At 44.6% G+C, this 12,026-nt stretch overlaps 8 protein-coding genes across 8 annotated transcripts; all 8 read right to left on the bottom strand.

Moving 5' to 3' along the window:
- Positions 1-474: 474 nt before the first annotated feature.
- LOC140751273 (histone H3) lies at positions 475-1,221 on the bottom strand. The gene has a single exon (XM_073085160.1). The coding sequence runs from the start codon at positions 989-991 to the stop codon at positions 581-583; it is 411 nt and encodes a 136-aa protein (XP_072941261.1). The 5' UTR covers positions 992-1,221; the 3' UTR covers positions 475-580.
- Positions 1,222-1,508: 287 nt separating this feature from the next.
- Positions 1,509-2,223, bottom strand: LOC140751277 (histone H2B). Its single transcript, XM_073085164.1, has one exon. It carries the CDS (start codon positions 2,139-2,141, stop codon positions 1,767-1,769), a length of 375 nt encoding a protein of 124 aa, XP_072941265.1. The 5' UTR covers positions 2,142-2,223; the 3' UTR covers positions 1,509-1,766.
- Positions 2,224-2,902: 679 nt separating this feature from the next.
- On the bottom strand, positions 2,903-3,787 carry LOC140751282 (histone H2A). The gene has a single exon (XM_073085169.1). It carries the CDS (start codon positions 3,352-3,354, stop codon positions 2,980-2,982), a length of 375 nt encoding a protein of 124 aa, XP_072941270.1. The 5' UTR covers positions 3,355-3,787; the 3' UTR covers positions 2,903-2,979.
- A 985-nt stretch (positions 3,788-4,772) lies between these two features.
- On the bottom strand, positions 4,773-5,738 carry LOC140751270 (histone H1-like). Its single transcript, XM_073085156.1, has one exon. The coding sequence runs from the start codon at positions 5,632-5,634 to the stop codon at positions 4,927-4,929; it is 708 nt and encodes a 235-aa protein (XP_072941257.1). The 5' UTR covers positions 5,635-5,738; the 3' UTR covers positions 4,773-4,926.
- A 1,191-nt stretch (positions 5,739-6,929) lies between these two features.
- On the bottom strand, positions 6,930-7,483 carry LOC140751287 (histone H4). The gene has a single exon (XM_073085174.1). It carries the CDS (start codon positions 7,356-7,358, stop codon positions 7,047-7,049), a length of 312 nt encoding a protein of 103 aa, XP_072941275.1. The 5' UTR covers positions 7,359-7,483; the 3' UTR covers positions 6,930-7,046.
- Positions 7,484-8,036: 553 nt separating this feature from the next.
- LOC140751274 (histone H3) lies at positions 8,037-8,782 on the bottom strand. The gene has a single exon (XM_073085161.1). It carries the CDS (start codon positions 8,551-8,553, stop codon positions 8,143-8,145), a length of 411 nt encoding a protein of 136 aa, XP_072941262.1. The 5' UTR covers positions 8,554-8,782; the 3' UTR covers positions 8,037-8,142.
- A 288-nt stretch (positions 8,783-9,070) lies between these two features.
- LOC140751280 (histone H2B) lies at positions 9,071-9,784 on the bottom strand. Its single transcript, XM_073085166.1, has one exon. The coding sequence runs from the start codon at positions 9,701-9,703 to the stop codon at positions 9,329-9,331; it is 375 nt and encodes a 124-aa protein (XP_072941267.1). The 5' UTR covers positions 9,704-9,784; the 3' UTR covers positions 9,071-9,328.
- A 676-nt stretch (positions 9,785-10,460) lies between these two features.
- LOC140751284 (histone H2A) lies at positions 10,461-11,002 on the bottom strand. Its single transcript, XM_073085171.1, has one exon. It carries the CDS (start codon positions 10,910-10,912, stop codon positions 10,538-10,540), a length of 375 nt encoding a protein of 124 aa, XP_072941272.1. The 5' UTR covers positions 10,913-11,002; the 3' UTR covers positions 10,461-10,537.
- Positions 11,003-12,026: the final 1,024 nt, after the last annotated feature.

Raw genomic sequence — 12,026 nt, 5'->3', positions numbered from 1 at the left:
AGAGAGAGAGAGAGAGAGAGAGAGAGAGAGAACATAAGAATAATAATATTATTTTCATTAATTATTATTATTCAAAATAAAAATTATACAGACGGCGCTAGTTCGTTAAATGACCTTGATATATTAGCGCAAAGTGTAATAGACAATGACAACAACAACAACATTTTCTCTATATCTATCTATCTCTATCTGAGAAAGAAAAATCTAAATATACTCATTTAAGTATGTAATGTCAACAACAATATCATGAAAATCTTGTGTGAATTCATCGATTACATTGTTTTTATTATTACCATTACTATTGTATGTTAAGCATTTACTATAATATGATATAACGATAATAATAATAATTTATTATTATTACTCATTTCTCCTAACGGTATCCTATGTCATGCAAACAATAATTAATGTGAATGAATCATTCGAGTCGATAGACGTTTAAGTTTTATAGAAACGTGGTATATTAGAATCGTGTGCGGCCCTGAAAAGGGCCTTTTGTGTATATACAGAAGGTAATGTGGATAACTGGAACTTCTAGAATCCGAGAGAGAAGGAAGGAAGTTCCAATCCGCCACCTTCCTTAAGCTCGTTCGCCTCTGATGCGACGCGCGAGCTGAATGTCCTTGGGCATGATGGTAACGCGCTTCGCGTGAATGGCGCACAGGTTGGTGTCTTCGAACAGGCCGACCAGATAGGCTTCGCTGGCCTCCTGCAACGCCATCACCGCGGAGCTCTGGAAGCGCAGGTCGGTCTTGAAGTCCTGAGCGATCTCACGGACGAGACGCTGGAAGGGCAGCTTGCGGATGAGAAGCTCGGTGCTCTTCTGGTAACGACGAATTTCACGAAGCGCTACTGTACCGGGCCTGTAACGATGGGGCTTCTTCACGCCGCCGGTCGCCGGTGCGCTCTTACGCGCAGCCTTGGTGGCCAGCTGCTTGCGAGGAGCCTTACCACCGGTAGATTTGCGGGCAGTCTGCTTCGTACGAGCCATTGCGCGATCACGACAAGCAAAATTCTCTTATATATTTAATTATATTATACCAAGCACGACGTGTTCACGATGAACGCGCGAGGAGGAATAAATCGGTCGCAGTATTTCGGCCCATATTTATACCATAACGAGGGTCGACATCCGCGGTCTAAATCGTTCCGTCTCACTCGCTCTCGTGTAGCTGTTTCCCTCTCGCAAGCGACGATAATAAAAATAATAATTATAATTCCCCAAAAAAAAAAAAAAAAAATAATAATATTAATAAATAGCTACTCAGCAGCAAGCGGGTGTTATAATAATATTTTATTATTATTTTTATATTTTTTTTCTTTCGCTGCAAGAGTGGCGGTCATGATGAGCGAATACAAATAATATAATAAATACAATAAAAGTAACTAACGTAACATAACCTAACCTAACCTAACAATTGAAGTATGTATATATCGTACATACAATATATAATATATGAAATTGATATGTCGTGTCGTCCATTCTCTGTCGCATAATGATACTCGTATTTAATAACAACATTAAATCATTTTGATCTTTAATTATTAACTTATATAATTATATTGTATTTTATTGTATTGTTATTGTGCGTGCGTGCCCGTTGTTATGTGTAATAAGATTATATTAATAAGACGTTTTTGCGTTTAATGAAACCAAATATATCGAATCGTATTGTGGCCCTGAAAAGGGCCTTTTGGTATTCCCAACGTACACAAACTTGGTAACGTTGTATGCGGAGAGTGTCGAGACGGCGCTACGACGACTCTCACTTGGAGCTGGTGTACTTGGTGACCGCCTTGGTGCCCTCGCTGACGGCGTGCTTCGCCAACTCGCCGGGCAGCAGGAGCCTCACGGAGGTCTGCACCTCCCTGGACGTGATGGTGGAGCGCTTGTTGTAGTGGGCGAGACGGGACGCCTCGGCTGCGATACGCTCGAAGATGTCGTTCACGAAAGAGTTCATGATGGACATCGCCTTACTGGAGATACCGGTGTCGGGGTGCACCTGCTTGAGCACCTTGTAGATGTAAATGGCGTAGCTCTCCTTCCTCTTGTGCTTCTTCTTTTTCTTATCGGACTTGGAGATGTTCTTTTGAGCCTTGCCGGACTTCTTCGCTGCCTTTCCGCTAGCCTTGGGCGGCATGGTGAGTGAATGCGACGAGTGCAAATCAAATTATATCGTACGACCTCACTCTGTGAGAGCTCGTAGGAGAATATATTTTTTTCCATCGGCGAGTGCCGTTTTTATTACGCGGCGGGTGATACGCGAGCGGGGATGCCGGCTAGCGCGGCGGCACTTTCGACCAATCAGCGACGAGGGGAGAGAGGTCGGGGGGGGGGGCGCGGATAATGGCGATGACGCGGCGCCGTACGTCGCGCGCGGGGCGCGGGGCGCGAGGCGCGAGAAGAGCGATCGGAAAATAAAAAAACAAGAACAAAAAAATATATATAATATACGTAATAACAAAATAATAATGTTTGATAAACGAATAAACATGAAAAAAAAAAAAAATCAAAAGGCTCGTTCAGATGTAACGTAATACAATGACAATGTATGTATGTGCGCACTTGTGCGTGTGTCGTTATATATTTATTTATTGCATTTAGTTTCTATCGTATATGATCGGTATCATATTCGATGATCTCCTTAAATAAAAAAATATATATGTATCACGCTTGTCATCTATTCCATAACAAACAAACATGTAATTAATTCAACTAATGGACGGACGCCTATTGCATGTTGTGATAATAATATCAATGATTATGTTAAATATATAATATAATTTTAGTTGAAGTGTAGTGTGTAGTGGGTAGGCAGGCGTATATTGTGCATTATTTTTATAACTATTTATTATGACGTGTTGCATGAATAGAAACCGAGTATAAATCATTCGAATCATATTGTGGCCCTGAAAAGGGCCTTTTTGGACAATAAAAATTGTCAAACGTCAAAGGAGAGCGAGCGTACAACTACGCTCTTAGGCCTTCTTCTCGGTCTTCTTGGGCAGGAGCACCGCCTGAATGTTCGGCAGCACACCGCCTTGAGCGATGGTCACGCCGGAGAGGAGCTTGTTCAACTCTTCGTCGTTGCGAATCGCCAATTGAAGATGTCTCGGTATGATTCTGGTCTTCTTGTTGTCGCGAGCGGCGTTGCCGGCCAACTCGAGCACTTCAGCCGCCAGATATTCCATCACGGCCGCCAGGTACACCGGAGCCCCGGCTCCGACGCGCTCCGCATAGTTACCCTTGCGGAGGAGCCTATGGATACGACCGACGGGGAACTGCAGACCGGCACGATTCGAACGAGACTTCGCCTTTCCCTTCACCTTGCCACCTTTGCCGCGTCCCGACATGATTGTTGATTAATGAATTAAATTTGTAGAAATGTAACTACGACGTCGTAGCGTTCCACTTTAGAGTAACCTTTTTTCGCCGCGCTCGCGACGTATATATAGGCGCGCGACCGTCCGAAAGCGGTGGGGATGTCGGTTAGCGAGCGATCGAGCGAGCGAACGAGAGCGCACGTTGGAGCGTCCGTCTCGCTCTAACGTTTTGAATGAAGGTCATAAAAGTATTATTGTTTGTGAATATTGTTAAGGTGGGTGCAATAAAAGTAAACAATGGAACAATGCGTACAAATGAGATAGATGTCGGAGGTGGTTGGTTATCCTATGAATCCTTTGAATGCTAATTAGTCTGTGAGATGCACTCGTGCCATGAAGGTCGCACTTGTTAATTAGTGCGATTGTCGGAAAGTGTTTAGTGGTTGAGGGCTTAGTGTTTAGTGGTTTAGTGTTAGGTTAGGTTAGGTTGGCTCAGGTTAGGTTAGGTTAGGTTAGGTTGGCTCAGGTTAGGTTGGCTCAGGTTAGGTTGGCTCAGGTTAGGTTGGCTCAGGTTAGGTTGGCTCAGGTTAGGTTAGGTTAGGTTAGGTTAGGTTGGGTTAGGTTGGGTTAGGTTGGGTTAGGTTAGGTTAGGTTAGGTTAGGTTAGGTTAGGTTAGGTTAGGTTTGGTTAGGTCGCACTTGTCAATTAGTGCGATTGTCGGAAAGTGTTTGATGATTTAGTGTGTTAGTGAGTCGTCGGGCAGTCGGGCGAGGTCGCGATGCCGGCGGTGGTGGCGGTGGTGGTGTGATGGTGGTCGTGCGTGAACCTGAGTCGTGCGTTATTAGTTAGTTAGTACGTTCGTTATGTAGTTAGTCTGAAAGAAATTCGCGCGGTTTCCCGGCGGTCGGTGGCGAGGGCGAGTGCGTGTGTCGTGTGCGTGTGCTTTTTTGGAGCTCGGAATGAATAATTATCGTGCAGCACAGGTGAATATATATTTAATTATTATTATTATTTTATTTTTTTTATTTTTTCTTCTTTTGTTTTTTCCTGAACTCTCTCCCTCCGGTGCGTTGTTTATTAGTGGCAATAAATTTATAATGTATTCCTATGGGTATCCTATTGGAACCGATCGGCGTTATACCTATTTATATTGTACCGATTTGTTTTATTTTTAAATTTGTTTTAAATTTCTCTCTTCTTTTCAGTTGGGTGCGTATGAGCAGCATATCGGGTGAGTGTTATTGTGTGTATATTTTTTTTTTTTTTTTTTCTATCGTATGTAATGTGTATGTATAATATTTGTTTATTGTGTAATGTGTAATGTAACGGTGTGTCGAGTCGAGTCGATTGTGTATGTATGTATACGGGGCAGTCGGTACCTATATATATTATGTGTAGGACGTCGTATGTTTAAAAACGAATAATGTTTTCGAATTGTTTGTTAGCCCTGAAAAGGGCTTTTTAATTTGCGTTCGGCACCGCTCCCCGTAGGTCTCCGGGCGGAGGCGGGAGCGGTGCACCACGCGCGTGGACGCGATAGGTATACGATAACGATACCGCACGACGTCCACGAATGCGACGGCTTCGTCCCGATCGGGACACTTACTTTTTGGCCGCGGCTGCTTTTTTCGCGGCCGGCTTCGACTTGGGTGTGGCGGCGGCCTTCTTCGGCTTGGGTGCCTTCGGTTTCTTCGTGGGAGGCTTGGCGGTCTTCTTGGCTTTCGGAGCTGCGCTCTTGCCCTTCGCCGAGGCGGCGATGGCCTTTTTTGCGACGGGTTTCTTCTTCGCCGCGGCGGCGGCTTTCTTCTCTTTGGGGGTACCGCCGGCTGCCGCTTTCCCGGCCTTCGACGGCGAAGATGCGGCCGCTTTCTTGCCCGCCTTGCTCGCCGCTGTCGCTACCGCCTTTTTCGGTTTCGCGGACGCGGCTCGCCCGCCGCTCGTCTTTCCGCCGGTGGTCGGTTTCTTGGCGGCGGACGATTTGGATTCCAACTTGAAAGAGCCGGACGCACCCTTGCCCTTGGTCTGTATCAACGTGCCGGACTCGACGGCGCTCTTCAGGTACTTCCTGATGAACGGCGCCAGCTTCTCCGCGTCGACCTTGTACTGGGCGGCGATGTACTTCTTGATGGCCTGAAGCGAGGATCCACTGCGCTCCTTCAGCTCCTTAATGGCGTTAGTCACCATCTCGGATGTCTTGGGATGAGTGGGCTTCGCTTTGGGCTTCTTCGCTCCGGCGGCCGCGGATGCCTTGGGTTTCTTTGCGGGCGTCGCGGGCGCTGGCGTTTCGGTTGCTACTGCTGTGTCTGCCATTTTCTTCGGTGTCTTCGTCGTCTTGTCTTGCTTTTCTTGATAATGAAGCTCGCGAACGAATTGTAAAGCGACGATATTATAGGTTGCCTTAAATTTTATAGATGGCGCCACTCTCCCGCATACAGGCAATACCGGAAAGAGAACCGCGATAGCGATGGACGTTTTCTCATACGGACACTTCCAACTTTTCACTAACATAGGTCCAATTAAATCTAGATTATTAAATAACGCACTTGTTTTTAATCACTGTGAAACATCAGGAGGTATCCCCTTGAGTACACCCACCCGGTGATGTATACGTCTCGACTTTGACACGAGCAGATTGGTAGTTACGAGTGTTTAAATTGGATACGTTCGTTCACGCGTACGTCTGCTCTCATTTAAAACTTATTTTTCTCAATAGAATGTAATTAACGCTACTTTGTTTAGCGTCCCGGTGAAAGCGAAGGTTCCAATGTCAAACAGAAACAAGTGTCGGTTTACATAAAATAAGATTATATGGTTTTTTGATCGCCTAATGTCAAGGGTCGTAAAACACTGCGATACCACACCACCTAAAGGACGAACGTATCTCGGTGAGACGTGTTAGGTTTTAATAATTTAACGATTTCATTATCATATAATACTTTGATTGAACGGCATTTTAAAATTATCTAACATATATATTAAATAGCAAAACAATATGTACTGGATAAGCGAACGCTTCCGCACACGACGCGCTCACTCGCTGGACGTCGATTGTTGTTGTTACGATTCATCCGCGATTGCAAATTGCAAATTTCGTGTCATAGCTCTTAAGTTAAATAATATTGTTTTATCTATTCATTTTGATATAAAAGTAATAGGTACGTGTGCCTATTTTGCGTGTAACAAAGGATGATATGTCCTCAAGGTCACGGAAAAAGACGCTCATTTTTGTTATTGAAATTAGACTATGACGATTATGACCGAATGTATTATTTAACAACAAACCAAAAGAAACGAGCGCTTAACAACTCATATTTGCTAGTTATATATTATAGATATTATTATTTTCGTATTTTATATACATTAAATAAAATATTGTTTGAACAATCGGTACTCTCTCGTGTCTCTCACAACACACACACCCACATCGTCTCCATGCGCGTGTAGATTCCTACAGAACATATGTAGGTACCTTATCCGTTATTAAAGCGAGCGAGTGAGCGGCGGTACATTAAAATATGTATGTAGAATATCATATAAATAAATATGATAAATAGATAGATATTTATGACGTATCCGTTTAGAAGCATTCAATTTTAAGACTCATATGCGGCCCTGAAAAGGGCCTTTTTTGTGTAATAACGAAACGAAAAGGTTTCCGTTCCGCGGGAACGGTATGATGTGTGCGCACACACGAGGAATGCGCACACACCAGTTTTTCCCATTTAACCTCCGAAACCGTAGAGGGTGCGTCCTTGACGTTTCAGGGCGTAGACGACGTCCATGGCGGTGACGGTCTTCCTCTTGGCGTGCTCCGTGTAGGTGACGGCGTCACGAATGACGTTCTCGAGGAACACCTTGAGCACGCCACGAGTCTCCTCGTAGATCAGACCGGAGATACGCTTCACACCACCTCTGCGCGCCAAACGACGAATGGCAGGCTTCGTGATACCCTGGATGTTATCACGAAGTACTTTCCTGTGACGCTTCGCGCCACCTTTCCCCAGGCCTTTTCCTCCCTTTCCGCGACCGGTCATCTTGCTGCTGTTGTAGTGTTAGTGGAATTCGTGGAGTCAAAACTTCGAAACGCACGTACGTGAACCGCCGTGCGACTATCGTAGAGCGGAGCGACGCGACGAATGATCCCGATCGCGGTAATGGTGGCCATATTTATACCCGCGGCCGGCGGCAGACGCGATTGTGCACGAAAGGAAAACGTATAGCGTTAGAAAGAGACGGAAAGAGAGAGAGAGAGAGAGAGAGAGAGAGAGAACATAAGAATAATAATATTATTTTCATTAATTATTATTATTCAAAATAAAAATTATACAGACGGCGCTAGTTCGTTAAATGACCTTGATATATTAGCGCAAAGTGTAATAGACAATGACAACAACAACAACATTTTCTCTATATCTATCTATCTCTATCTGAGAAAGAAAAATCTAAATATACTCATTTAAGTATGTAATGTCAACAACAATATCATGAAAATCTTGTGTGAATTCATCGATTACATTGTTTTTATTATTACCATTACTATTGTATGTTAAGCATTTACTATAATATGATATAACGATAATAATAATAATTTATTATTATTACTCATTTCTCCTAACGGTATCCTATGTCATGCAAACAATAATTAATGTGAATGAATCATTCGAGTCGATAGACGTTTAAGTTTTATAGAAACGTGGTATATTAGAATCGTGTGCGGCCCTGAAAAGGGCCTTTTGTGTATATACAGAAGGTAATGTGGATAACTGGAACTTCTAGAATCCGAGAGAGAAGGAAGGAAGTTCCAATCCGCCACCTTCCTTAAGCTCGTTCGCCTCTGATGCGACGCGCGAGCTGAATGTCCTTGGGCATGATGGTAACGCGCTTCGCGTGAATGGCGCACAGGTTGGTGTCTTCGAACAGGCCGACCAGATAGGCTTCGCTGGCCTCCTGCAACGCCATCACCGCGGAGCTCTGGAAGCGCAGGTCGGTCTTGAAGTCCTGAGCGATCTCACGGACGAGACGCTGGAAGGGCAGCTTGCGGATGAGAAGCTCGGTGCTCTTCTGGTAACGACGAATTTCACGAAGCGCTACTGTACCGGGCCTGTAACGATGGGGCTTCTTCACGCCGCCGGTCGCCGGTGCGCTCTTACGCGCAGCCTTGGTGGCCAGCTGCTTGCGAGGAGCCTTACCACCGGTAGATTTGCGGGCAGTCTGCTTCGTACGAGCCATTGCGCGATCACGACAAGCAAAATTCTCTTATATATTTAATTATATTATACCAAGCACGACGTGTTCACGATGAACGCGCGAGGAGGAATAAATCGGTCGCAGTATTTCGGCCCATATTTATACCATAACGAGGGTCGACATCCGCGGTCTAAATCGTTCCGTCTCACTCGCTCTCGTGTAGCTGTTTCCCTCTCGCAAGCGACGATAATAAAAATAATAATTATAATTCCCCAAAAAAAAAAAAAAAAAATAATAATATTAATAAATAGCTACTCAGCAGCAAGCGGGTGTTATAATAATATTTTATTATTATTTTTATATTTTTTTTCTTTCGCTGCAAGAGTGGCGGTCATGATGAGCGAATACAAATAATATAATAAATACAATAAAAGTAACTAACGTAACATAACCTAACCTAACCTAACAATTGAAGTATGTATATATCGTACATACAATATATAATATATGAAATTGATATGTCGTGTCGTCCATTCTCTGTCGCATAATGATACTCGTATTTAATAACAACATTAAATCATTTTGATCTTTAATTATTAACTTATATAATTATATTGTATTTTATTGTATTGTTATTGTGCGTGCGTGCCCGTTGTTATGTGTAATAAGATTATATTAATAAGACGTTTTTGCGTTTAATGAAACCAAATATATCGAATCGTATTGTGGCCCTGAAAAGGGCCTTTTGGTATTCCCAACGTACACAAACTTGGTAACGTTGTATGCGGAGAGTGTCGAGACGGCGCTACGACGACTCTCACTTGGAGCTGGTGTACTTGGTGACCGCCTTGGTGCCCTCGCTGACGGCGTGCTTCGCCAACTCGCCGGGCAGCAGGAGCCTCACGGAGGTCTGCACCTCCCTGGACGTGATGGTGGAGCGCTTGTTGTAGTGGGCGAGACGGGACGCCTCGGCTGCGATACGCTCGAAGATGTCGTTCACGAAAGAGTTCATGATGGACATCGCCTTACTGGAGATACCGGTGTCGGGGTGCACCTGCTTGAGCACCTTGTAGATGTAAATGGCGTAGCTCTCCTTCCTCTTGTGCTTCTTCTTTTTCTTATCGGACTTGGAGATGTTCTTTTGAGCCTTGCCGGACTTCTTCGCTGCCTTTCCGCTAGCCTTGGGCGGCATGGTGAGTGAATGCGACGAGTGCAAATCAAATTATATCGTACGACCTCACTCTGTGAGAGCTCGTAGGAGAATATATTTTTTTCCATCGGCGAGTGCCGTTTTTATTACGCGGCGGGTGATACGCGAGCGGGGATGCCGGCTAGCGCGGCGGCACTTTCGACAGCGACGAGGGGAGAGAGGTCGGGGGGGGGGGCGCGGATAATGGCGATGACGCGGCGCCGTACGTCGCGCGCGGGGGCGCGGGGCGCGAGGCGCGAGAAGAGCGATCGGAAAATAAAAAAACAAGAACAAAAAAATATATATAATATACGTAATAACAAAATAATAATGTTTGATAAACGAATAAACATGAAAAAAAAAAAAAAATCAAAAGGCTCGTTCAGATGTAACGTAATACAATGACAATGTATGTATGTGCGCACTTGTGCGTGTGTCGTTATATATTTATTTATTGCATTTAGTTTCTATCGTATATGATCGGTATCATATTCGATGATCTCCTTAAATAAAAAATATATATGTATCACGCTTGTCATCTATTCCATAACAAACAAACATGTAATTAATTCAACTAATGGACGGACGCCTATTGCATGTTGTGATAATAATATCAATGATTATGTTAAATATATAATATAATTTTAGTTGAAGTGTAGTGTGTAGTGGGTAGGCAGGCGTATATTGTGCATTATTTTTATAACTATTTATTATGACGTGTTGCATGAATAGAAACCGAGTATAAATCATTCGAATCATATTGTGGCCCTGAAAAGGGCCTTTTTGGACAATAAAAATTGTCAAACGTCAAAGGAGAGCGAGCGTACAACTACGCTCTTAGGCCTTCTTCTCGGTCTTCTTGGGCAGGAGCACCGCCTGAATGTTCGGCAGCACACCGCCTTGAGCGATGGTCACGCCGGAGAGGAGCTTGTTCAACTCTTCGTCGTTGCGAATCGCCAATTGAAGATGTCTCGGTATGATTCTGGTCTTCTTGTTGTCGCGAGCGGCGTTGCCGGCCAACTCGAGCACTTCAGCCGCCAGATATTCCATCACGGCCGCCAGGTACACCGGAGCCCCGGCTCCGACGCGCTCCGCATAGTTACCCTTGCGGAGGAGCCTATGGATACGACCGACGGGGAACTGCAGACCGGCACGATTCGAACGAGACTTCGCCTTTCCCTTCACCTTGCCACCTTTGCCGCGTCCCGACATGATTGTTGATTAATGAATTAAATTTGTAGAAATGTAACTACGACGTCGTAGCGTTCCACTTTAGAGTAACCTTTTTTCGCCGCGCTCGCGACGTATATATAGGCGCGCGACCGTCCGAAAGCGGTGGGATGTCGGTTAGCGAGCGATCGAGCGAGCGAACGAGAGCGCACGTTGGAGCGTCCGTCTCGCTCTAACGTTTTGAATGAAGGTCATAAAAGTATTATTGTTTGTGAATATTGTTAAGGTGGGTGCAATAAAAGTAAACAATGGAACAATGCGTACAAATGAGATAGATGTCGGAGGTGGTTGGTTATCCTATGAATCCTTTGAATGCTAATTAGTCTGTGAGATGCACTCGTGCCATGAAGGTCGCACTTGTTAATTAGTGCGATTGTCGGAAAGTGTTTAGTGGTTGAGGGCTTAGTGTTTAGTGGTTTAGTGTTAGGTTAGGTTAGGTTGGCTCAGGTTAGGTTAGGTTAGGTTAGGTTGGCTCAGGTTAGGTTGGCTCAGGTTAGGTTGGCTCAGGTTAGGTTGGCTCAGGTTAGGTTGGCTCAGGTTAGGTTAGGTTAGGTTAGGTTAGGTTGGGTTAGGTTGGGTTAGGTTGGGTTAGGTTAGGTTAGGTTAGGTTAGGTTAGGTTAGGTTAGGTTAGGTTTGGTTAGGTCGCACTTGTCAATTAGTGCGATTGTCGGAAAGTGTTTGATGATTTAGTGTGTTAGTGAGTCGTCGGGCAGTCGGGCGAGGTCGCGATGCCGGCGGTGGTGGCGGTGGTGGTGTGATGGTGGTCGTGCGTGAACCTGAGTCGTGCGTTATTAGTTAGTTAGTACGTTCGTTATGTAGTTAGTCTGAAAGAAATTCGCGCGGTTTCCCGGCGGTCGGTGGCGAGGGCGAGTGCGTGTGTCGTGTGCGTGTGCTTTTTTGGAGCTCGGAATGAATAATTATCGTGCAGCACAGGTGAATATATATTTAATTATTATTATTATTTTATTTTTTTTATTTTTTCTTCTTTTGTTTTTCCTGAACTCTCTCCCTCCGGTGCGTTGTTTATTAGTGGCAATAAATTTATAATGTATTCCTATGGGTATCCTATTGGAACCGATCGGCGTTATACCTATT

This window comes from Epargyreus clarus, unplaced genomic scaffold (genome assembly GCF_041222505.1).
Source record: "Epargyreus clarus isolate Ecla_fem2 unplaced genomic scaffold, WU_Ecla_fem_2.2 ptg000022l, whole genome shotgun sequence".
Lineage (NCBI taxonomy): Eukaryota > Metazoa > Arthropoda > Insecta > Lepidoptera > Hesperiidae > Epargyreus > Epargyreus clarus.
This window is presented reverse-complemented; position numbering and strand designations above follow the sequence as displayed.